We start from the raw sequence: 25,952 nt of genomic DNA, 5'->3' as shown, positions 1-25,952 counted from the left end.
GAGCACCACCCGTAGAATAATAAAAGTATATGGCGCAAACTTTTGTACGTCCGTTTAGCGCAAGGATTTGTGAATTAGACACTACCTTGTCGTGAATATCCGTAAGGTCCTCACTCCGATCACTAATATAATTACTGTCACTCAACAACAACGATCTTCGTCAGATTCGTCTACATTGTTATCCGACAACTCGTGATCTTCATCAGATGACTCGTCTAATATTCTCTCGAAATTATTATTTTCCATTTCTTTTTAACTCACTACACTGTGCCACTGACACTTCGCATAGGACACTTTAACTCGTCGAATGCTAAAGACTTTTTGACGCGGAGACAGACTCTCTCCATAAGTTTCAACCCCCATCCCTCTCAAAATTATCGCAATTCTTCCTTAAAAAGATATTTAGGAAGATGTTTCGCTCTCGTTTACGACCGATTTTCTGCGAGGGTACAAAGCAGCCGAACGTTGGCGCCGATACGTTGCATTCTTCCTTAAAAAATATTAAGAAAAATGTTTCGCTCTCGTTTTTATGGGAGATTTTCCGCGAGGGTACAAAGCTGCCGAACGTCAACGCAAATAGGTAGAGGCCTATTAAATCACGTTTGACATGTTCGTCGCAGCGTCGGCTTAAAATCTTCATTCCTTTCCTAATGATAAAATGTCCATAAAATGAAAAACATAATTTTAATGAACTCTAGAACGCTCCGTTGACAAGTTCGAGCAGCCGGACATCGGCGCTTCCGTAATAAAATTATATTAACGAGGGTACAAAATTGTCAATCATCGGCGCTTGTTCTATACCTTTTTGGGGAAAATGTCTAAGACCCCTCATAAAAAAGTCGTAAAGATACCATCTACAAATATTGCACTCAGAAAACTCTCCCTCCTTTGTCGAAACATCCCCCTCCACCCGCGTGACGTCAGCCCCCGCGCCTACGAGATACCCCCGCCCCGCGTGACGTCATACCCCTCGCCACGGAGAACCCCCCGCGCCCCGCACCCCCCTCAGAGGACCTGAGTTAGAACCGGCATAGTATTCCTACTAATTTTATATTGTTAAAATGCTCTTTCACTCGAGTACGTAAGCGCCTTTTTGTTTGGCCGATATATGACGCATTACAGTTTTTGCAATCTAATTTATATACAACATTAGTTCTCTGATCATTATGTAAACTATCTTTACCACGTTTAATCAATGTATTTAGTTTTTTTTTTTTATTATTTTATAGACGTTGAATGCCACGCATAACACGACATAGATCATAACTCACATCTTTAGCATATGGCAATGAAATAAAAGATGTTCTGTCAGATTGTCCACGATTCATATCACAATCATTATTGTGATTACGATTTTTTTAATACATTAATTCTTTTTTGTATATGTCGTTTGATGATGGGTTTAGGGAAACAATTATTAAGTAAGATATCATTCACCATCTCAATGCTTTTATGATGGAAAATGTCATTGGATAGTAGAATGACATGATCAACCAGATTATAAATAGTATTAATTTGATATTTTAAAGGGTGGTTTGAAAAAAAATTTATATATCTTCCTGAAAATGTAGGTTTCCTGTACCAATTAGTAATGAGTCTATTGTCAGAACGAATGATCGTTGTATAATGGAAGAACTGACTTCAATTTCATATGTGAAATTCAAGCATTGGTGGTAATTATTAAAAGTCATTAATATCTCATCTATTTTTGTACGTGGCAATATAGCAAAAACGTCGTCTACATATCTATAATATATGGATATAGTGACACTTAACTAACATAAACATTGTGTCTCCAAATCATCCATCACAATATCTGCTAGGATAGGTGATAAAAGAGAACCCATCGGGCTGCCAAATATTTGTTCATAAAACTGACCATTGAAGCTGAACCTAGTTGAATCTAAAATCAATTCTGTTGCATGTAAAAATTGAGCTAAATTGAATTTTGTCGCGTGGGCTCTGCCTTATTCGGGAAACTATTTGGTGTAAGAGCGATCGACGTCAAGCGGCGGGTACTTTCGCACCTTCGGGCAAGTGAATAATATTAACGCGAAATCTTCGTCTCTCTGGGATTCGATCATATATGTCGCGTCTCATATTACACGGTTGTCGCGTCTTTCTCTAATATTACTTCTGTTAGTGCGTATGTTTGTCGGGTCTCGTTGTTGTATGCGTTATCCGGCTGTGTCCGGACGTCACCTTGTGTTAATCGCGGAGGAATTCGACATAAAGAGAGTGATAACGCAGTTCGCGACCACCGGCGAGCGCGTTAGAGAGAGATTACGAGCGAGAGAGCGAGCGCAGTCGAGCGCGCGAGTGAGAGAGAACGCGCGCGAGTGAGAGAGATTACGAGCGAGAGAGCGAGCGTAGTCGAGCGCGTGAGTGAGAGAGACAGAGCGCGGAAAAGATTCCGGCGCCCTCGATTCACCGGTGAATTTCGCCCGTCGGATCGCGAAAAATAGATTAATTCAGGTATTGTATCACTCTCCAGTCTCGTCGCCGATCTGAACTTCCGATTGTTCGCGATCTAAGTCAGTTCGACAATGTCTATTTGTATGGTCGTGGTTATTCTTTCGCATTCTTTTATGTTATCGATGCGCGTATCTTGGACTTAAGCTTGTCGCGGATATAACTCTGTGTTCTATCGTCGAAATATTTTCTTTTGTATAGCATTTTGGATTTATTGTGTCTTGTATATTATCTTACGTCTTTATAGTCATTTCTTTATTAATGTTATCGTTTTCCATTATACTTCATTATTAATATCAGTTCCAGTTATATTTTGTTATCTTCAACTTTTATTTATTATCTTTTGTTATTAAATTTATTCTCTGATTATCATCCGCTATTATATTTTTCTTTTATATTTATTTCTATTACATTGGTTTATAATAAACTTCATTATTTTGCTTTGCTTAACTAAATCGCGTACTGCTTTTCTTTAGTACTGTCCACTTAAATGTTTGTGTCGTCATTTCTGTGTTCATCACATCGCGAAAAGAGTGTAATTTCCTTCCGTTAGAGCAATTTCGGCAACCACACCCTGCCCCTCTGCCGTTAGGCGAGCTAGTTAGCCCGTAGCGGGATTCCCGGCCAAAACTTTGCGTTGGGTTCGCGATTTGTGATTTGATGCGTGAAAGACCGCGTCTGGCGCCCAAAACTAGTCTCTCGCGAATAGCACGGCTGGCGTTCTGCTGCGGCACGCGCGGGTCGACCCCGAGCTTAGTTCCGCCGCGTGAACCATTAAAACCCCTGTGTTTTGACGACGGCCAAGCTCCGCTCTTCCGGCTTTTAATCAAGTCGGGAGAAAAAGACGTCGCAATGTTTAAATGCAAGAGGTTTATTTGCTAATCAATCCAACAAATTCTGTATGTTCTCACAAATACACTTTCATTTATGTTCCACGCTTTTTAAAGTTATAATTGTTTATTATCTTTATGTACTAATTCTGTTTCTTTCAGACATATTCGTATGATTATTTTGTTTTCCTTTTTAAAGCCGCCTTTAATTTCAGACTATTATTAAAAGCTCGACGCGGAAACCAGAGCATAAACGGCATTATATATATAAAAGCCGATTGATAAAACATTTTTGGTCCTTCGAGCCGGATATATACGTGTCGGAGCCTTACCCTTGTATACCGTATCCACTGAATCCCATTCCTGAAAATGACGAACCTGGACGCTAGGATACGTTACAACGAAGCCGATTCTCACTTATTCAAGAAGCGACGGAATTCGAATCAGAAAACATCCCTCGTTCCAATCGACCATTTGTTAATGCTCGATTAGACATGTTGGAGCAGAATTGGAATAAGTTTCAAGAGGAGCATGAAAACTTATGTTTGTCAGTCAATGAAGACTGAAGTGAGCACTCTTACTTAAGAGAACGCGTGTACGAACGCTGTCAAGCATTCTAAGGGCGGTCCGATAAGTACTTAGCCTCACCGCCCGATGGTGCCAGTATCACAAGAGAGATTTACTATCGTGTAGTACATTCTCGTAGACGGCTACTGTCAAAATTTCAACCGAATCGGACTCGTAGTTTTGTTTTGATCGCGTGTGGGAGCGAGCGTGTCCACGGATTTTAGAAAAATGGAAAAAGAGCAATATCGGTCGGTGATTCGATTCTTGTTTTTGGAAGGGAAATCGCGCAGCGAAATCAAAGAGCGCTTGGATGCTGTGTACGGTGACTCTTCTCCTTCGATGGCGACCGTCAAAAATTGGTTTAACGAGTTTCAACGTGGTCGCACGTCGGTTTTTGATGAGCCACGCTCAGGTGCCCCGAAAATGGCTACCACGGAGGATAACGTGACAAAAATCCACGATCTCGTATTGGCAGACCGCCGATTGAAGGTGCGCGAGATAGCTGAAACAGTGGGCATCTCAAAAGACCGCGTGGGTCATATCCTGCATGAAATTTTGGGCATGAGAAAGCTGTCGGCGCGATGGGTGCCGCGTTTGCTCACTCCGGACAACAAGCGCAACCGTGAGACCATTTCAGAGCAGTGTTTGACGCTGTTTAAGCGCAATCCGAAGGAGTTTCTGCGTCGTTTCGTGACCGTCGACGAAACATGGATCCACTGGTACACACCAGAGACCAAGGAACAGTCGAAACAGTGGACTTCACCCGGCGAACGTGCTCCGAAGAAGGCGAAGACCGTCCTATCGGCCGGAAAGGTGATGGCCACAGTTTTCTGGGATTCACAAGGTGTGATCTACATCGACTACCTGGAGAAGGGCAAAACGGTCACAGGGCTCTACTATGCCGAATTATTGGGCCGATTCGACGCCGAATTGCAGAAAAAACGGCCCCATTTGGCGAAGAAAAAAGTGCTCTTCCACCATGACAACGCACCGGCTCACACCTCCGCCGTCGCCACGGCCAAATTGGTCGAATTGCACTACGAACTGCTGCCCCATCCACCGTATTCTCCATATTTGGCCCCGTGCGACTTTTTTTTGTTTCCAAACGTGAAAAAGTCACTCGCCGGGCAGAAATTTGAGTCGAATGAGGAGGTCATCGCCGCGACGGAGGCCTACTTTGCAGACTTCGAGAAAACGTATTTTTCAGATGGGTTAAAGAAGTTGGAGCATCGCTGGGTCAAGTGTATCGAGCTAAAAGGAGACTATGTTGAGAAATAAATCGCCACTTTTCCAAAATTTTCGTTTTTCTTTTGTAGGCTAAGTACTTATCGGACCGCCCTTTATGCTCGTGCTAAACTACAGAACCATCTTGAAGAGTTTGACTCCACCGATCGCCAATCCAGATCATTATCTTCAGAACAAGGAGCAACCGCATCGCTTATGCCTCGTAGTGCGTTACCCCGCATCAAACTGCCTACTTTTTCCGGAGATTATTAACTATGGAGATCCTTTCACGATTTATTTGCTTCGTTGATAAAGGAAAATTCAGACTTAACTAATGTCGAAAAGATGCATTATTTAAAAACATGCATTACTGGAGAGGCTGCAAGATTAGTTGGCAATTTGTCTATCGCTGGTGATAATTTTCCTATCGCGTGGAATATCTTGGTTGCCAGATACGAAAATAAGCGATTCCTAATTACAGCACAATTGGATAGAATAATTAATTTGAAGCCGCTGAAGACGAAGAGTGCTCGAAGACCTTGAGCACTCTTTATTATTTACAACGATTTCTGAGGCAACTGCAGCACTCCGTTCTCTCGGATGCGCGGTGGAAAGCTGGGATCCTCTGTTACTTCATCATATAGTGAAGCTACTTGATCCGGAATCTCGGGAAGCATGGGAAATCAAACTTGGTTCATCTACTACTTTCCCCACATTTACCCAATTTGAAGAATTCCTTGTGGGACGGACCCGAGCTTTGGAGAATCTAAATCTAACAACAAGTCATGGATCAACAACCATTGCTGCTTCATCTAATAAATATAAAACGAAAGTCGCTGCGCACGTTGCTGCGCCACCATCAAATTTAAATTTACTGGCTTGCCCTTTGTGCGGATCGTCACATCATCTATCTAAATGTGAAAGTTATCTATCAAAAACGGCGAAGCAACGCAAAGATTTGATCATCAAATGTAAACGATGCTTCAACTGTCTCGCTCCACACCTCGTCAAGGAATGCAACAGTACAAGACGATGCATGAGATGCGGAAAGAAGCATCATACGACTATCCATGTAAATAATCGAGAGTCTTCATCAACGCATTCTTCTGATACAACAATGAAGAAGACTGCGACTCAATCTGAAAAGAAGTTGGATCCAAAACCATCAGTAGAATGACGTAAAGAGATATGTTCTCATCATTCCAAAGAGGAAGCCCGAACGGGGGAGCTCACATTAGCGACTAGCAGAGCATTGCTAAAGAGAGAAAATGGTGAACTTCATCCGATTCGCCTTCTAATAGATCAAGGTTCAGAATTATCCTTCATCACAGAAGAACTAGTACGAGCTCAATTGACTCGTAAAGCAGCCTCTATACCACTTATTGGAATTGATGGGACTTACTCCGGCCGCACTAGGGCGAGTGTATATATAAATCTCCAATCCATTTATGATACTGATTCCAAATGTCTAATTCGGGCCTTTATATTACCTCGCCTAACAGCGAAACTACCATCGAACAGTGTAAATACACCTAATTGGCCACACATTTCTGGGCTACGGCTTGCTGATCCAGATTTTTCCTGTTCTGGACCAGTACACATAATCATTGGTTCAGATAATTATCATTCCGTGATATTACCTGGTCTTATACCAGGGGATTCATTCTCTCCTACCGCTCAGCAAACCATTTTCGGCTGGGTTTTATGTGGTCCCATCTCTACAGGAGAACTGCCTGTTTCCGTACAAGCTCATCACTGCTCGCCTGATCTCGATCTACAAGACCTCATTTCAAGATTTTGGACGCAGGAAGAGTTTCACAATTCCATCAAGACAATGTTAAACGAAGAAGAGGAGGAGTGTGAGAGACATTTTACATCATCTCATTTGCGGGACGTCACTGGCAGATATATAGTTCGTTTGCCTTTGAAATCCAATCCCACGGTTTTGGGGGATTCAAGAGCTAAGGCCCTCGGATGCTTAAATAGATTGTGTCATCAACTTTCTACCCAGGAATCCCTTTCAAAACTCTACATAGACTTCATTCAAGAGTACAAGAATATGGGTCATATGATTGAAGTATAGAATTCAACAAATCAGTCCAATTTGATGCATTATCTTCCCCATCATGGGGTACTGAATAGCCGAACCACTAAGCTTCGAGTGGTTTTTAACGGATCCAGTCGTACTAGTAATGGCCTATCACTAAATGATATTCTCCACCCTGGTGCTAAACTTCAATCTGACATTTGCGATATTCTGAAATGGACATGCACTCACAAGGTACTTTTTTCTACGGATATTGTCAAAATGTTCAGACAGATAGCTGTACACTCGGATGATTGGGACCTACAAAGAATCCTATGAACTCTGCAGCAACTCATGATTGATGAGGGTCATCGATATCCTAAAGCAGTCATTCTAATGACACGAGGCAGATATGTCGACGACATATTTGGAGGAGCGGATTCAACATCAGAAGCGGAAGAGATTATTAAGGAATTGATTCAACTTTGCAAAGCGGGAGGTTTCCCTTTGCAGAAATGGAGCTCCAATCATACGGAAATTCTACCGACACACATTGAAAACAGGAATATGGAAATTATAATAGAACCTGCTCTCTGCAAAATCTTGGAGCTTGTTTGGCGCCCTACTACAGATACTCTACATTTTGTCTCTACTATTTCAAGTACAATTACCTTCACCAAACGGGCGATAGCATCCGACATTGCCAAATTATACGATCCGTTGGGCTTGATTTCGCCTATTTTAATAAGGGCCAAAATCATCTTACAAGAACTTTGGCTGATAAAGATTGGTTGGGATGAGTCCCTTCCACTTGAGCTTCAAAACAAATGGTCTTCTTTTCGACAACAATTAACACAATTAGAAACTCTTTCCATACCGAGATGGCTTGGGGTTGTCCATTCAGACACCACCAAGATCGAAATTCACGGATTTTCGGATGCTTCACAACTCGCCATGCAGCTGCTGTTTACATCAAGATCTCTAAGGAAGATAATTCTTCTTCGGTACATTTAATATGTTCCAAGACTAGAGTTGCTCCACTTAAGCGACTTGCGATACCACGACTCGAGTTAACGGCAGCATTGCTTCTAGCACGATTAATATCAAAGAAGACAATTAACGCTTTCGAACTAACTTTAGCATCGGTGTACTGTTGGTCTGATTCATCAATAACGCTCACATGGATTACTGCACATCCATCACGCTGGAGAGACTTCGTTAGAAATCGCGTGTCAGCTATACAAGAGGAATTACAAATGGGACATGGCGATATGTTCCCGGAAAGGAGAATCCTGCGCATTTAGCTTGAGGCCTGAAACCGGATCAACTGATTCATCAAAATCTATGGTGGAAGGGACCGGAATGGTTGTCCAAATCTCCTATTTTTTGACCATCCACGAAAAATCAATTATCACAAAATTCAAATCTAGAAGAACTGGATTTATCATGGTCTCATCAGTCAGTCGGAATCCGTATTGGGAATTATTATTCTCTGACAAAATTATTGCGAGTTACTGCGACGTGTCGAAGATGCATTTCATGCTTGCGAATAGTGAAGGTTCCTCAATCTTCTCCTTTGCATTACCCTATAACTCCGTTAGAACTCTTGCAATGTCGTATTTTTGGGTGCGAGTTGTTCAAAGAGTATGGTTTATCGAGGAGATACGAAATTTACCAAGAGGTGGTCAATTGTCGAAGTCCAATCCATTAGCTCGACTCACTCCCTACATCGATCAGGATGGCTTACTTCTAGTGGGAGGACGTCTTCATTATGCCCAGATTGGGTCAGATGCTAAACATCAGTTAATTTTGCCTCGAAGATCACCGCTTACTACATTCGTAATAGAGGATGCTCATCGAAGAACACTTCACGGAGGTACACAAGTTACCTTAAACATCCTACCTGAAATCTTTTGGATTATTGGCGGAAGAGCACCGGTACGATCTTACATATTGAGATGCGGACGTTTTGTGCGATATCGTGGCATTCGTGCAAAACAACTAATGGGTAATTTACCTACTGCCAGAGTGACTCCAACACGACCCTTCTATAACTCGGGTTTAGACTACGCGGGTCCCGTAACTTTAAAGACTTGGAAAGGGCGGGCGGCACGCTCGTATAAAGGCTACCTTTCTATATTCGTTTGTCACACAATCATATGTTCTGATTACAGACGAACGTTATCCGCCAGGAAAGTGGCCTCTTGCCAGAGTCATACAACTACATCCTGGTCCAGACGGCTTGACTAGAGTTGTTACCCTGAAAACTCCTACATCCGCCTACAAGCGACCTATAGTCAAGCTGTGTGTCCTGCCTACCAATTCTGACCCATCATATTCGTCAACTACATTGTCGAAGGCGGGCGGTAATGTTACGGAATCATAGGACAATACCGACTCCGATGGTTCATCAGTCGGTCAAAATTACCGACAGTGCTACCTCGTAGTGGCGCTGTCGCCGTAAAGACAAGCGAGCGGCTGGCTGCCGTTTTCCGTCTTCTTCCTGGCAACAAGAAGTACGTGTTTTTTTTCGCTCTCAGCTTTAAGTAGCTTTAAGTGCCATAAGATTCCTAAAGGGCAGCAACAAAAATAAGACATCATCTTCGGATGATTCCTTCGGTGCCAAATTCTTGCCATTTTCGATCTTTGAGATCCTATACATTGAAGGCAGCAACATACCAAAGGGAAGCTTTCGAGCTTCAAAGGGGCGACCTTAGTGTCCGCCATTGGCAGTGCCTGTTACGGCGTATTTTCTGAGTGCCAGCAACAAATAATTTTGCTATCACTGGTTAACTTTGGTTACCGTGATTGGGCAGCAACTTTCGTTCGGCTCTGATCAAGCCGAACGGTTTCTCTTCTTCTCCAGGTAACAAAATTCTACATAAAGAAAATAGTTGTGCTTGTAAATATGGTTTACTAAGGCAACGAAGATGGATATTGTTCGAGCTTCAACTGTCTCAAGGAAATATTAATGTTTATTTGATTAATCTTTTGGTTTATTGTTCATAGAAAGTTATTTCATTATAAATCTTGTTCTTTATCTCATATCTTTCATTAGACCAGGTACTTTTTTATTCACGAGCGGTATACCATACACATTGTCCGCAGCGTAATCGTTCGTATCAAATTTGTCGAGGTTGCGCTTTATATTCTCGTACACATCTTCACATTCGAAGTGGTATATTAGGCTGTCTGTGTCGGTGTACATTACCCTGCATCTGTCACGATACAGCGGTGACATGTACTCATGATGAAATTCGTATAAACATGTTTTGGAGATGTCGAGTATGCACATGCCGACATAGATTGATTTGTAAAATTTTACTTCGAGTTTACGTAATTCTGCAGCAATAAGATTTTCCGAAAAGATGCTTCTACTGTGGAAATTTGGTTTCGCAATCATTGCCTCTGCACCTTCCCAATGTGTGATAAGTTTTACATCAACCCGATTACGCACATTTTCCATCGTTTTGCCGAATACTGCATTATTCATCAAATTATATAAATTTTTTTCAAAATTATTTTTTGCGTGTATTCTAAATTGCGTATTAAGTTCGATATAATTTCGAAGCCATGGAGATTGCGCGAATTGTAATATGCGATGTATTTTTGCAACGCGAAGGCCGTGACGCGTACATTGCTGCAAGTTGCGGTAGTGTATCACATATCATATAGCGTTGCGAGAAGCTTATCTTTCCGCTTGCCTGGCAGCTTGTCGCATGTCGGGCAAAACGGTAGGTCAGTGTGCGTGTCGTGAAGATGTCGTGGATATTCTAAATCTATCTCGAGGATGTAGCCTGTGGGTGTATCGAGCGCGATATATGATGTGTCGAAATTAGATACATCGTCGACCCATTGAAAATCAGCATAAGGCAATGATTGACACATTGCCCATCCATACAAATTATTTACATCGAAATACATTAGATACGAAGGATCGTACGACTGCATGTACTTGTTATTAGCGTGTGCATATCTGTTTGAACATTGACTCAGACCGCCGCGTATACCCCGTTCGATAAACATTACCATGTCAACGTCTGTAAGTAATTCGAACGTAATTTTTGTATGCTTTAACATGGCGTCCCACGTATACCCGGGGAGAGTATAATAATACGCGGGGTTGAACCCATAACTCTCGATACATTTATCCCGGAAATTTTCAAAAATGTCAGCTAATAACAAGACATCAGTTTTTAAATATAAGTCGCTATATTCGCCCAGCGTTTGAATGGAGAACCGCTCGCATACGACAAAAGGAAGCCGTTCTTTCCTGGTGTAGTTGGTGCAGCTGAGCCACTTGTCCTTATCGCTCGGTAACCGGATAGCGCAGTCATTCATCTCTCCGCAGTCTACTGTATGTGACTGCAACTTGTCTTCCGAACCGAAATAATGCAAGCATCTGTAAAAACAAATAATTAGTTTTTTTCCCATATCTATATATATAAGTTCCGTCCGTCTGTCTGTCTGACCGCGAACTACTTCCACATTTATGGACCGATTTTCTCGAAATTGGTACCAAAGTGTTGCAAATTTTTCGGGGATTGCTACTAATGTGGTTTTTTTTAGTTTCTACCCACCCACGCAGTGGTGTTTTCAGTTGGTACATCTGTTGGAGTTCCAAAGATGCAAATGTAAGCAAATAATTCTCGAATTTGTGCAGGCATATTCGATTCTGTTGCTTCTTCCAGCGTTTTTCCCCAAAGATTATCAGTTTCTACCAAGTTTTTTGCAATTGCTGCATCTTTAAATGTATTATAAAGAACTCCATTTACAGTTCTCAAATCTTCAAAACATTTAACTCCAGTCACATGTAGTAGAAGAAGACGGAGATAAAATCTCTCAATATCTTTTATGCTTACTGTATAGAGTCTTGAAATTATTTTTTCACCACCTTTTTTGCGTGGCTTCCACTTAGTTTCTTTTTTATCATATACATAATGATAAGGAATATCTGTGTAAATAAAATTCACTGCATTTTCATCAGATTGATTTAATTTGAACCATGCAGTCAGCGTAGTTTCTCGAGTGAGCTCTCTCTGAGCAGCTTGCTCTTCATTTCCTTCTCGAAAATAAACCATTTGACGATTAGGCAAATGAACTGCCGATCTGATTACTGTATGAGACCTCATAAACAGATCGTATCCGTTCAGTCTCCACATTGCTTCTGGAGCACTAATATATCTTGCATCAAGGAATGATTTAATTTCATCTATTTTAATTAGCCTTGTGCCATCTCGTGCTTGCACTTCAATCGCAGCACAGTCAAATCCTTTGTGAATATATTTATATAAGTATTTTACGCTTTTCACCGATGAACATATTTCCAAATTGATATGTCGATCATATTTCATGATTAAATATGGTGAATATGGCACTACCCATCGATTATCAACTTCTTTGCCTCTAACGATGTATTTTTTACCAAAATTCCTTCGTTGATACATAGGATATCCATTCACATTAGCATTAGTTTCTTCACGAAACTCTTTTGGAAAACCTTTTGAACATTTTCCATCATCTCCAGTGCAAGGATATCTGTGGGAGGAATCTCCACAAGGACCATGAATCATGTGCTTCAAAATTTTTACATTAAGTTCTGAATATCTATCTTCATCAGAGATTTCAGCCCATACCATCATGTCAATAACTTCTTGAAGTCTAGGCTTATCTTCATCACTCAACATTGCAAGTAAATGCAAATGTGGAAGTCCTCTTTTTTGAAATTCAATCACACCTGCATAAGCAATTATATTTCCAAAAATTTTATTATGAATTAGATCATTTAAAATCTCTTTGACATCCAAGTTGAATGTTTTAGCGACCAAATCTGGTCGAAATTCTATTAAACATCCATCAAGATTATCCTTAATTTCTGGGCATTGAGGATTGCAAGTCATTGTAAGAAAAATATCTGGTTTACCAAACTTTCTTACCAAAGACATAGCATCTTGGTACCTTTCTTTCACGTTTCTTGGACTGCCCATAAATGAAGATGGTAATATCACAGGTATACCAGCTGTAATTCCTTCATTTTGTGCTCGATTATCTAGGTGATCCATTAATCCCGAATAAAGTTCTGCTCTTAATTGAGGTTGATTTAATTTAATATAATTAAGCCTATTTCAGTTTTCATATAGGCATCAAGTATAAATTGACATCTCAATTTGCCTGCCTTTTTAAATTGATTAAATTCTAATCTTGGTGCTAATAGGTGAGCATAATAATCCATTTGAGTTACTTTGAATCCTGGATATTTTGGATTATATGATTTAAGTTCTGAATGCCATCCATTGTTACCATATGGATATAACAAAGGATAACACATTGGGTCACACCTTTTGTCTAGAATTGATATTTGTTGAACATCGTTCGAATTTTTATTATAAATCCGAACGTCTCTTTCAAATGGAGGCTCACCATCTATATTCTTAAAGACCACAGCTATTTCATTTGCTTGTGGAGCATTGTATCTTCTTTGATCTTGTTTAGGATTTTTTCTAAAGGACAACATTAAATTTATGGTTTTATTTCCTATCGGATTAAGATCTTTTTCAACTTGACGCATCATCTTGAATGTTTTTGCAAATATTATTCTCTTCTTTATTGTATTTGTTTATTACTTGACATTGTGCTAACATTGTTATTAATTTGTCAGCGGACATATTATTTTCAGCACATTTACAGGTTTGTAATATCAGAGGCAAATTCCAAGGATACGTTCCAAGGATACTGAGCCATACGTTGTTGATTACCGTCAGCGGTCGTTATCTCATTGTCTGTCTTGTATACAAGGACGTTCTCGGGTATTGAGCCGCTCGTGTATTGCCTTACATTGTATTAACTTTCAATCTCGTATCGCTTATTATGCGAATCGGAATTATTATCGGTCGCTATCACTACGATAATATATAAAGGTAATATTTTAAACGGAGCTTTCACGAAACTATAGTAAGAAAACGCGGTCCGTTGCCTCTATCATTCGTTTCTCTAGTTGTCGCCTTTTGTGTCATATTTCTTTCATTTAGCTTCTTTCATATCCTCTATTGTTTTCGTCTCTGCTTTCTCTTTTCTTCGTTCATTTCGCTCTTGTTACCATTCTCCTTCGCTCGTATTTCTTCCTCGTTTCTCGATCCTTTCTGTATATTTAGTAATTCGCTACACTCAAGTTAAGATGCCGAGGATCGCGCAAGCCAAACGAGAGTTATGCATGAGGAGAGTGAAGGAGATTTATGATACTTCTTTGATAGCCGACTCCAGTCCACAAGACAAATCGCTCTTTCTTGCCCGTTATCCTAGTTTAAAGACAATTGCAGACGAATTCGAGCATGTGCATTTGAAATTACTTCATGAAGCGACGGATTTTGATAAGGAGGATCTAATTAGAGTCCAGTTCGACAAGATGCATTACGCGATAAAAGCTCAACATTCCTCGATGACGGAACTGTCTCGACGACATCATCTACTCGTGACTCGACTCACAGCTCGACGATTAGGTTGCCGAAGATAACGCTCCCTCAATTCTCCGGAGAGTTAGCACTCTGGCCCTCATTTATTGCGCTTTACAATACGTCAATTCATAAAAACAAGCAAATCTCCGCCATGGAGAAATATCAATATTTGTTGTCGTCGTTGAGGGGGGAAGCGCTGACCATCATAAAAAATTTGCCGTTTTCCGAAGACCATTATCCGATCGCGTATGATACGTTGATAGGCCGCTATCAGAACAAGAGGAAGTTAGCCACTCACTATTGGAATTCGATCGTTAAGGCAAAGCCCTTGAAGCAAGATTCGGCAAGTTCTTTGCTTGCATTGCTGGATACATTCCGCGAGAACATAAGAGCGTTGCAATTGATGAAGTTTCCGACGGAATCGTGGAGTTTCATACTGCTTAATCTATTGCTGGATAAACTCACACCGTCTTTGCGCGAGAAGTTTGAGTCGAAACATCGCAAGACCGAGGTTCCACAATATGAGCAGCTAATAAAGTTCCTGCAGGAGTATTGCAAGGTTCTTGCCGTCATGGCTCCTTCCTCGGATTTCTCGAACAAACCAGGAGAAAAGGACGCGAAGTACAATACTTCATCCTCCAAATCCAGGGCTTCGGTATCGTCTTTTGTGACCAGTTCAGCAGCTTGTCTAGTTTGTAAGGAGCAACACGTTCTTACAAAATGTCCTCAATTTTTGAAGTCCGCGATTAGGGACAGATTTTCTCTCGTCAAGAAATTGAAATTGTGTATTAATTGTCTTCGTGTAGGTCATAATGTGAAGTCCTGCCCTTCTACCTGGACGTGTCGGTCATGCCAATCAAAGCATCACACGCTCCTGCACTTTGATCAAAATCCTAGTTCCGCTTCAACAGTCGCTACTGCCAGCCCGGCTTCTCCGACACAGGATGCTGAGATGGCTGCTTCGTCACAAGGCTCTCAAGCCGTAGTGCTGACTAGCGTGGCAGAATCCAGACCGGTAATATTACTGTCTACTGTGAAGGCCGAGATTCTGGACGTTCACGGCAACACCTTCCCGGTTCGTATTTTGTTGGATAGCGCTAGTCAATCAAACTTCATCACCGAGAGTTGCCTGCGAAGAGGAGGATTTAACCGCACCAAGCATCGCATGCTGGTCTTAGGCGTGAATGATGTCAAGGCCGGTGGCGGCCTTGACATCATTCACGCCTAAGACCAGCATGCGATGCTTGGTGCGGTTAGGGTAGGACCTCTTTCGTACTTCAAGTAGCTAATCGGGCTGATATTCGATTGCCTGTTGAAGCTACAGTGCTGTCGCGTATCGTTTCTCCCTTGCCAAATATTCAAGTTGAGAAGAAGTCATGGAAGCATTTGGAAGGTTTACCACTCGCCGACCCGGACTACCATCTTCCTTGTTCAATCGACATCCTCTTGGGAGCTGAAATGTTCGTCTCTATTCTTGGCGATGGCCGTCGTAAGGGAAGCTTCGGAGATCCGGATGCCTTCAACACTATTTTCGGGTGGGTTCTGATGGGCGCGGTTTCCTCGCATTCTCCGAGAAACCTGCGTTCATGTGTAACCACCATAGAATCGATTGATGACACATTAAGTAGATTCTGGCAATTGGAGGAAATTCCAGATTGTACTTCAAGTTCTGACAACGATAGGCGCTGTGAGGAATTGTTCGAGCGGACTACTCGTCGCGGGAACTCAGGTCGCTTTATAGTCTCGTATCCCTTTTCGAGGGATCTCCCTTGTTTCGTTGACTCTCGTCAAATCGCGCTTAATAGATTTCGCTCGCTCGAACGCCGCTTCAAAGCGGACGTTACCTTCAAAACAGATTATTGCAAATTCATGCAAGATTATCTCGACAGTGGTCACATGGAGTTAATTAAACAGCCCTATCCAGCAGACGGGCCGGTTTATTATTTACCCCATCATGGAGTAATAAAACTCGACAGTGAGACCACTAAGTTACGTGTCGTTTTCGATGCTTCGTCTAGGTGTACCAACGGATCGTCATTGAATCAGACCTTGTTGAGTGGACCCAAGCTGCAGCTTGGATTCGTGGCTCTAACTGCGGATGTCAAGCAGATGTTTCGACAAATATGGATCGAGCGTGGCCAATGCGACTACCAACGGATCGTATGGCGCTTCTCCGAGGAGGATCAGATAACCGATTACCGGTTGAAAACGGTAACATTTGGGGTCACTCCTTCTCCTTATCTCGCAATTCGTTGTCTGCTCCAACTAGCGAAGGACGGTAGAGATAGTCGTCCCATGGCGTCTTCTACGATCATGTCTTCTCTCTACGTGCACGACATCGTTACTAGTGTACACTCAATGGAAGAGGCTCGCAATTTGCAGAATCAGTTGCAGCTGTTGCTTCAAAGTGGCGGTTTCGAACTGAGGAAGTGGCCATCATGGAGGGCAAGCAGCCATCCAGAAGTGTTAGCCGATTTGAATCCTCAGTACTGCAGTAGCTCGATGATGTCGTTCGAATCAGAAGAGAATCAATTTCTCAAAATATTAGGACTCCGTTGGTACTCTAGTTCAGATAGCTTCGGGTTTCAAGTCAACACGTTGAACAGAGATTGTTCCAAGCGTACAATTCTCTCAGAACTAGCTCGAATATTTGATCCCTTGGGTTTCTTGACGCCTCTCTCGTTCGCAGCGAAGAGGTTAATTCAACTCTTGTGGACCTTGAAACTAGATTGGGACACAACACCTCCCTTGGAGGTGTGTCAGCGCTGGGACAGGTATAGGTCTGAGCTCTCAGTTTTAACTTCGCTTCGCATCCCTCGTTCTTTAGCTCGAAATAACGTAGTTCGCCGTGAGATACATGGATTTTGTGATGCTAGTGAACAAGGCTATGGAGCCGTAGTTTACATGCGCATCGTCGCGCTTGATGGCGTAACCATTCGGCTGCTTAGTGCCAAATCTAAAGTCGCTCCGCTTAAGTCTATCACCTTGCCTCGTTTGGAGCTCTGTGCAGCGGTGTTGCTCTCGGATCTGATCGCATACCTCCAGCAAGTCTTTAAGGATAATCTGAAACTTGACAGCGTGTATGCCTGGTCCGATTCTATGGTCGCGCTTTCGTGGGTACGTTCCGCTCCCCATCGATGGAAGACGTTCGTACATAATCGAGTGGCCAGGATACAAGAAAAGATACAAATCTCGTCCTGGGAGCACGTCGACACTAAGTCTAACCCGGCGGATCATTGCTCACGGGGTTTGTACCCGAAGGAGCTGCTGGACTGTGCTATGTGGTGGCATGGCCCTGACTGGTTGTTGGACTTCAAGTCTCATTCTGAATCTGCCGTCGCGTCCAAACCCGCATCTGTTGTCGAGTCTAACCTCGAATCCGTTGTCGAATCGAATATTCTGGTGGAGGAAGAAGCCAGAACTCTAACCTTTGCTTGTGTCGTAAACTCGAATCAGCTCATGTCGTTACTAGATCGTTTCTCGTCGTTGAATAAAATTTCTAGAATAGCGGCTTATTGTTTACGCTTTATCGCTAAATCAAAAGGGAAGCCAGTTTCAGCCTCTGTAGCAGTAGATCAGTTGGAAATGCATTCGGCATTGCTTGTCCTGGTCAAATCAGTACAGACACGCCATTTCGCTGAGGAGATTTCTCGAATAAAAGGAGGCAAAAGAATTCCCAGGACCTTGCATAAATTTGGACCGTTCATAGATACCGCGGGGATTCTCAGGGTGGGCGGTCGGATCGTAAATTCCGTGTTACCCTATGAATCTAAACATCCAGCGTTGTTACCTAACAAGCATAGGCTCACGGACCTCGTCGTTGAGCATACTCATCAGGTACATTTACATCCAGGTCGACGCGCGATGCAGTACTTGCCAGCGCAACACTTTTGGATTTTAGGAGTACATCGAGCGATAAAACGCGTTTTATCCCGGTGCTACAAGTGCTTTCGCGCTAATCCTCGTTTTGCGCAGCCGCCTATGGCTGATCTACCTTCGGAGCGCGTAATTCAGGAAAAACCTTTTTCTGTTACCGGGACTGATTATGCAGGACCTTTCCTGGTAACTAATCGTCGTGCTCGCGGAATAACACCTTTCAAAGTCTATGTCTGCTTGTTTGTTTGCTTCACGATCAAGGCTATTCATTTGGAAATAGCTTTCTCGTTATCCACGGATTCCTTTTTAGCAGCCTTGCGCCGATTCGTGGCCAGGCGAGGAAGATGCTCGTTACTGTTTAGCGACTGCGGAACTAATTTTGTTGGTGCGCATCGAGAGCTGGTCGATCACATGCGGTTCGCTTCAGAGACCGAGAAAATAAGATGGTCTTTCAATCCTCCATCCGCGCCTCATTTTGGAGGACTGTGGGAGTCGGGAGTGAAATCGATGAAGACCCATCTCAAACGGGTAGTAGGCGATCAAATCCTCACGATCGAGGAATTTAGTACGGTGCTCGCTCAGATAGAGGCCGTGTTGAATTCAAGGCCCCTCTGTCCTATGACTTCCGATCCGAACGATCTCACAGTACTTTCGCCGGGTCACTTCATCACCATGGAACCACTCGTGTCCATTCCGAGTCCTGATTTGACCTTGGTGCCGATGAATCGACTGGATAGATGGCAACTGGCGCAGCGAATGCATCAGGACTTTTGGAAGCGTTGGCATCAGGAGTATCTTTATACCCTGCAGCAACGTCCAAAATGGCTCAATCAAATCGATCCGATCGAGAAGGGTTCGTTGGTCTTGGTGAAAGAGGATAACGTCCCTCCTTTGCATTGGAAGCGAGGACGCATCACAGAATTGCATCCCGGTCGTGACGGAGTTCCGCGAGTAGCCACCGTAAAAACAACGAATGGCTCATTAACACGTCCTTTGGTGAAGCTCTGCCCATTGCCGAAGGGCAGTCCACCAGATAATTAATGAAAATATATATATATTTGGTGGGCGGTATGTTTGGCGCTCACCAATTGTTCGTGTCGTATGTTAGTTTGTCTATTATTGTTATCGCGCTAGTTATATTTTCTTTAACATGTTTGTCGTTTCGAATGCTTATTGTAAATTATTTTGACTTTATTGTAACGTATTGCCGATGGATAGCGAATCGGAGCCCAAAGGTAATCGATTAACTAAACGGTGCTGCCATCGCTATCCATCGATCCAAATTATTGAGTGTGGGAGCACACTACTCGCTTGCCGTGCCTTACAGGAAGAAGGCTCGGACACTGGCTCACGAGATCCGCTCCGGAACACTTGTTCGAATACTGGCTCAGTATCTACACGACTGGTTGCTCATACCTCACTGGAAGAGAGGAGACTTCATCCCTTTGCAGGAGTTGAAATTGCATGGATGGAAGGAACTGCATTCGGCATGCTTATCTCTCTCTCTCTCTCTTACTTACACTGCTTTATCGCTTAACGCTCACTGCATGCTGCACGGAAAAGCTGTGGAGGATCTGCTTGAGAAGCACGAGGCACGCATCGCACGGTGAGTCGCTTACCTTTGCTCATTAATCGCATATGTATTGGTTTAATCTCGCTATCCACGCGGCTTTGCGTAATTATCGTTTTATGTAAAGCATTCGCGTCGCTTTCGTATCGTTTCGTCTCATAAAACGTTCGCTATCATTCGCAAGATTCGCAAAGGGGAGAATTGTAGATACCCTCCCCTAACATTATTATTATAATTATTATGGAATATTTTATAACGCATTCTCTACTACAAGCAGGTATTTGCCAAACATTTTTTGATTCCACATAGTAAGATTTCAAATGAGTTCAATTGCATAGAACTGCAGGAAACGCAATTTATACTGTTTCAGATCTGTCAGCGTTTTGAAGACGATTACAATGCCGCAAAGACAACGTTGAGCGAATTACGAGTGCGTTACGATTCATCCTATGATTCAATTTGCGTTATATTATTCGTGTACAGAAATAAAACAACTGATGTTTCAGGCGAAAGTTTCAAAATGTGAGAAATGCAGGACATGTATAATGGATTCGTCCAATATATTAGCGGATATCGCGCATCCCTTGGAGAATCGAATAGATCCTATGCTTCACAGAGTGCAGGAAAGGGTGCGCGAATTAGAATTGGAATTGGCGCAGACCAAGTTGGCTCACGTCGAGGCCGAGTGTCGAAATCAGGTGACAAGAATATATATTTTTTTGCGTTACATTAATTTTTCGAAATCGCAAGATATAGAAATCCTTGATACAAATCGCGTTTGCGATGCAGGATCTGACGCATCAATTGCACGCTACTGCCTCCGAGCTGCAAGCCGCGCGAAACAGCTGGCCGTGGCTCAGTAAAACCTTGTCCAGCATAAAGGAAGCAGCGAACAAGAGGGAAGTCCTGGCTCCGGCTGCTTTGAGAGATCTGAGACGCGATAGCGCACCCGGAGGCGATTTGCATCATCTGATACACTCTCGAAGCCGCGACGCGCGGGACAGTCTCAAGGAAGTTGTGTGATGCAGTAAGCATTTCCTTAAAGTAGAGAGAGTAATTTTTTTACAATAAAACTTTATAATATTAAAATAAGACGTAATATTTATAAAATATCAATCGTACGAATGAGAAGCTCATTTTATCTGTATTCAAATTTTTTAAAAATATTTTATAGAAACACAGTCATCGATATTTCTCATTGATGTTGTTTAATATTCTTCCTATCTCTCTTTCTCTTTCTTTCGCATGAACGATATTTCATATTTATATTCGTTAATTTTTTATTATAGACAAAATGCCAGTGGAAGAGTTGGAGTCAAATATGCCAGGCACAAATACGTGAACATGACGTATATTCGTAGTTACATGTAATGTACATACGACTTGATCTGTTAAGTCGATGATGTAATTCTCTGTCACTTTCCGCTATATTTCGCATGTCAAAGTGCTTTTCAGGCAGCCCTATTTATCGCTAATAATTATATATTGAAAATTGGTGTTACATTTTTTGTTCTTCAAAATTAGATTAATTTCTGTGATCTTTTTCTTTCAATACTCTACGAGTATAAACACGCTTATATTAATTTTATATTAATTTAATTTAATTTTTTTTTTTTAGCATATGTAAAGCAGTGCGCGAGCTTTTCTATGCTTGATAAAATTTTTAAAAAATGATATAACACTACACTTATTACGCGGGCTACTAACAATCGACAATTTACCGCCAAAAGAATCGCATTACGTACGCAAACATAAATTATTTATAATGTTAAAAAATACACAAAATAAGTAATATATGCCGCGTTTTGTACGAAACTAGTCGTAAGTATGAAAGGGAGAAAATGTAGAAACTTCTACCGTGTATACAGTAGTGCTTTCAAGTAACACAACAAATGCGCGATATCAATATACAATATAAATCAAGATTTATATCGCGTAACACAGCAATGAAGAGTTATTCTTTTTTTTCTTAATTAATTTTATCCGGATTAATATAACATTCCAAAATTGTGTTCCAAAGTTGCGTTTTCTTCCATTATTGCTGTTTATTATTAAGTCAGCTATTCTCTGCAATGATTTCAATTTAACTGACGTAATTGATGATGATACGTACGTATAGTTATGATACTTTTACTGATTCACAATTAGTGTGTTAGAATTGATATTAAAAGTTTTCACTGTTTTAGTTTTTTATATGTATTTTCGTCACCGATAAACTCGCGCGAAGCGTATATATTTTATCTCTAGTTCCGTAATGAGACATTAATCATACAAATATAGCAAAATAGATTATGCGTGTAAAAAAATATAACAAATAAATGCGAGATACTCAGAATTTTGTTTAGTTGCAATTTGCACTTTGTTTTGACAAAATTGATAGCAAGAAACAAACACACTATTAAAAGCCATAGAGCTTACTGGCATTAAGGCACTATTTAAAAGCGCAATTCTGTCAAATATATGTAATTTTATGTAGTATTATAAGTGTTTTAACAATAAATTTGCTAATATATCCCTATAGCACATTCTTGACTATCAAACTTAACTTTGTAAGCCATTTACTCAAATATGATATATATTTATTTATGTATAATTGCATTTAAAAAATTAAAAAAGAAACTGTTACGCGCAACGAAATATTACTAAAATTGTCTATAATTCTACAAACATATTCATTTATGGCATTTATGCCATTGAGTTATACAATTCGATTTATTTGAAACACGATTCATGTTTATTTAATTTCTCGATTAAAAAAGGAATTTATTAAAATGCGATAAAATTAAGGAAAACTGTGTACACGATTGCAAGTAAAGTTTATGTCACGTTTTGCTTGTACTCTAGCGAATAACCAGTTATATCACTCAAAAAATGAAAGTCTTTATTTCTGTAAATACTACAAAACAGTCGAAATGGTCTGTTAACAGAATTATGTAAAATTGTAGGCTAATCTTACATAAACCACACATACACACTGTATACCCTGTAATTTCATTCAACAATATTATTATTGAAATAAAGGAAGATATCGCACGTCTTCATGTAAAATATTTAATATTAAGAAGTTCATAACTTTTATGCCATACAATATGTACATGCTTTTCTGTATTAGGTCAAAATATATCGAGAACATTATATCTACTATCAGATTTTACATCAATTTTATTTACCCAAAGCACGAGCGCGAACATAATTCTATGCAGTCTCAGTCTTAGGAAGTTTTAAGAAAATTGTAGTTAAATAATCACAAAACAACTCAATATTCATAATATATCACACATTTGTGATAATATAATGTACCAGATATCATATATATACGAGGGATGTATGATAAGTACTCGTGTTTAACGACTGATAGCGCCACTGACTCAAAATCTGTATACTATTGTTTAATTTCATCTTTCAACTGTCGCCTGTCAAAATTTCAGACATATTTATCGAATAGATTTTGTTTTAAAGCTGTTAAAATTGGGCAAGTTTGTATTTGTTTGCAATCATGGAAAAAGAGCAATATCGGTCAGTGATTCGATTCCTTTTTTTGGATGGGAAGACGTGTGAGGAAATCAAAATGCAGTTGCATGCCGTTTATAAGGATCATGCACCTTCGATGACTACCATCAGATATTGGTTTAATGAATTCAAGCGAGGCCGAACATCCGTTTTTGATGAAGAGCGTCCAGGCCGTCCGATTGTGGTGACTACGGAGGATATGGTCAACAAAATCCATGATATCGTGTTAACAGACCGCCGAGTGAAGATCAGAGAGATTGCTGACATTGTAGGCATCTCAATTGAACGCGTACAAAATATCTTACACGAAAAATTGGGCATGAGAAAGCTATCGGCGAGATGGGTGCCGCGTTTGCTCACAGTGGAACAAAAACGGAACCGCATGACAACTTCAGAGTACTGTTTGGACATGTTTAAGCGCAATCCGAAAGAGTTTCTGCGGCGTTTCATAACTATTGACGAAACATGGATCCATCACGCCAGAATCGAAAGAACAGTCTAAACAGTGGACTTCACCCGGCGAACCTGCTCCAAAGAAGGCAAAAACGGTTCCATCGGCCGGAAAGGTCATGGCCACCGTTTTTTGGGATTCGCGAGGCATCATCTTCACCGACTATTTGGAGAAGGGAAGGACAATTACGGGGCAGTACTATGCTGATTTATTGGGCCGATTCGACGCTGAATTGAGAAGAAAACGGCCCCATTTGGCGAAGAAGAAAGTGCTCTTTCACCACGACAACGCACCAGCTCACTCGTCCGCAATCGCTACAGCAAAACTGGTCGAATTACGCTATGAATTGCTACCTCATCCACCATATTCCCCCGATTTGGCCCCCTGTGACTTTTTTTTGTTTCCAAACATGAAAAAATGGCTTGGCGGAAAGCGGTTCACGTCAAACGAAGAAGTTATCGCGGAAACAGAAGCCTATTTTGCGGAGTTCGAAAAATCATATTTTTTGAATGGCTTAAAAAAGTTGGAATATCGGTGGACTAAATGTATTGAACTAAAAGGAGACTGTGTTGAAAAATAAATAAAAAAAAATTTTTTTTAATGCGTTTTCTTCCCTAACACGGGTACTTATCATACACCCCTCGTATATATATATATATATATATACAAATTTACATATATATTGTATATATTATATATATATGTTATATTATAGGTTTATATATGTATATATACATATATATGTGTGTTACACTTATCGAAACTTAACATATTTATGAACTTTCATCAATATTACATTAAGATCTAAACTATTGCATTGAAAACTTTTGACATTCAATAAACAATTAATGAAAATATAGAATCGTAAGAAAATATATATATATATGTATGTATATGCATGTGATATGTAAATGTATATATATGTTAAAAGATCAAATCTCTTGAAATTTTTACTATTAACAAGAATGTTTGATCTTTTCTATGAAATAGAGAAGCTGAGATATATTTATATGATATAAAGCTACAATTTGAAAAACTTCTTGCAATCCGTTCCTTAAGTTTGAGAGAGATGAATAACATAAAACGCAATGTTTGATTTACAATATAAAAATAGAAATTATAAGTTATACTTAATCAAATATAAAGAAAGAGAAAAATATGTTTCTACTTAATAATCAGATTTTCCTTGCTGTTACATAAAACGTTACACATAGGTTCAAAATATTATAATTTCATAACGCCATAAAAAATAAAAATAAATATAGAGGTAGTTAAATATCAACATGATTTAAGCATTTAAATTTAAATTAAAAAAATGTTGTTTTCATATCAAATATTCTAATGTAAAATGCAAAATTTTTCATCAGATATCAAATATAAGCAAGAATGTTCTCCAATGTATAGAACTTTACCCTCCAAATCTATATCTTGTAGACTTTGTTGGGAACGTCAAAGATTGATATGTACGATTATATTTAAATATCTTAATTATATCACACGCATCACATTCTCCCTTTCACGTCCCAAGTAAGTAAAGTTTTTTGTTCTTTGTGCTTGTAATCATTTATATATCGCTCTCATTCTCGGAAGAATTGCTATCGAAACCTTCGTCACGACCCACGTAGTTAGCATCATCTAGTAATAATATTATAATACTTTTTAATAAACATTAAAATTATTTAAATATTACAATTATAAATATAAAATTTAAAAATATATTTTTTGCCTATGCAAACAGTGCAAAAAGATAAGGAGAACACATAGTTACCTGCAACTTCATCTTCGAGGTCCCTCAAATTTTGCCGAGCTTGCATATCAAATTCAAGCGGATTGGCCATGTCCAATAATCTCAATAACCATATAGGAAAGCCGTTTTGTATTACATAAATATCGTTTTCATTCTCGAGATACATCGATGAGCGGTTGCAAGTTTTCGATATCGTCGGCACCCACAGCTATCATGTTATTACCCTCA

At 40.4% G+C, this 25,952-nt stretch overlaps 5 protein-coding genes across 5 annotated transcripts; all 5 read left to right on the top strand.

Annotated features, from left to right (window-relative positions):
- The first annotated feature begins 6,071 nt into the window (after positions 1–6,071).
- Positions 6,072–7,176, top strand: LOC145946926 (uncharacterized). Its single transcript, XM_083056680.1, has 2 exons — positions 6,072–6,165; positions 6,395–7,176. The coding sequence occupies exons 1-2, from the start codon at positions 6,072–6,074 to the stop codon at positions 7,174–7,176; spliced, it is 876 nt and encodes a 291-aa protein (XP_082912806.1).
- Positions 7,177–14,721: 7,545 nt separating this feature from the next.
- On the top strand, positions 14,722–15,798 carry LOC145946925 (uncharacterized). The gene has a single exon (XM_083056678.1). The coding sequence runs from the start codon at positions 14,722–14,724 to the stop codon at positions 15,796–15,798; it is 1,077 nt and encodes a 358-aa protein (XP_082912804.1).
- Positions 15,799–16,028: 230 nt separating this feature from the next.
- LOC145946924 (uncharacterized) lies at positions 16,029–19,487 on the top strand. Its single transcript, XM_083056677.1, has one exon. It carries the CDS (start codon positions 16,029–16,031, stop codon positions 19,485–19,487), a length of 3,459 nt encoding a protein of 1,152 aa, XP_082912803.1.
- Positions 19,488–20,534: 1,047 nt separating this feature from the next.
- Positions 20,535–21,043, top strand: LOC145946930 (rab GTPase-activating protein 1-like). Its single transcript, XM_083056685.1, has 2 exons — positions 20,535–20,714; positions 20,806–21,043. Exons 1-2 carry the CDS (start codon positions 20,562–20,564, stop codon positions 21,037–21,039), a joined length of 387 nt encoding a protein of 128 aa, XP_082912811.1. The 5' UTR covers positions 20,535–20,561; the 3' UTR covers positions 21,040–21,043.
- Positions 21,044–23,584: 2,541 nt separating this feature from the next.
- On the top strand, positions 23,585–24,028 carry LOC145946923 (protein GVQW3-like). The gene has a single exon (XM_083056676.1). The coding sequence runs from the start codon at positions 23,585–23,587 to the stop codon at positions 24,026–24,028; it is 444 nt and encodes a 147-aa protein (XP_082912802.1).
- Positions 24,029–25,952: the final 1,924 nt, after the last annotated feature.

This window comes from Prenolepis imparis, unplaced genomic scaffold (assembly GCF_030444845.1).
Source record: "Prenolepis imparis isolate NDT839.2.m4 unplaced genomic scaffold, iyPreImpa1.0 SCAF_29, whole genome shotgun sequence".
In the NCBI taxonomy this organism is placed as follows: Eukaryota; Metazoa; Arthropoda; class Insecta; order Hymenoptera; family Formicidae; genus Prenolepis; species Prenolepis imparis.
The sequence above is the reverse complement of the archived record's forward strand: the minus strand, read 5'-3'. Positions and strand labels throughout refer to the sequence as shown.

Bases quoted from the DNA above. Each gene is read 5' to 3' on its own strand.
- LOC145946924 (XM_083056677.1), top strand. From the start codon at position 16,029: ATGTTCGTCTCTATTCTTGGCGATGGCCGTCGTAAGGGAAGCTTCGGA.
- LOC145946926 (XM_083056680.1), top strand. From the start codon at position 6,072: ATGCTTCAACTGTCTCGCTCCACACCTCGTCAAGGAATGCAACAGTAC. The intron at 6,166-6,394 runs GTAAATAATCGA...GCCTTCTAATAG, and splicing joins AGCATCATACGACTATCCAT to ATCAAGGTTCAGAATTATCC.
- LOC145946923 (XM_083056676.1), top strand. From the start codon at position 23,585: ATGCAGTTGCATGCCGTTTATAAGGATCATGCACCTTCGATGACTACC.
- LOC145946925 (XM_083056678.1), top strand. From the start codon at position 14,722: ATGGAGAAATATCAATATTTGTTGTCGTCGTTGAGGGGGGAAGCGCTG.
- LOC145946930 (XM_083056685.1), top strand. From the start codon at position 20,562: ATGGATTCGTCCAATATATTAGCGGATATCGCGCATCCCTTGGAGAAT. The intron at 20,715-20,805 runs GTGACAAGAATA...TTTGCGATGCAG, and splicing joins AGGCCGAGTGTCGAAATCAG to GATCTGACGCATCAATTGCA.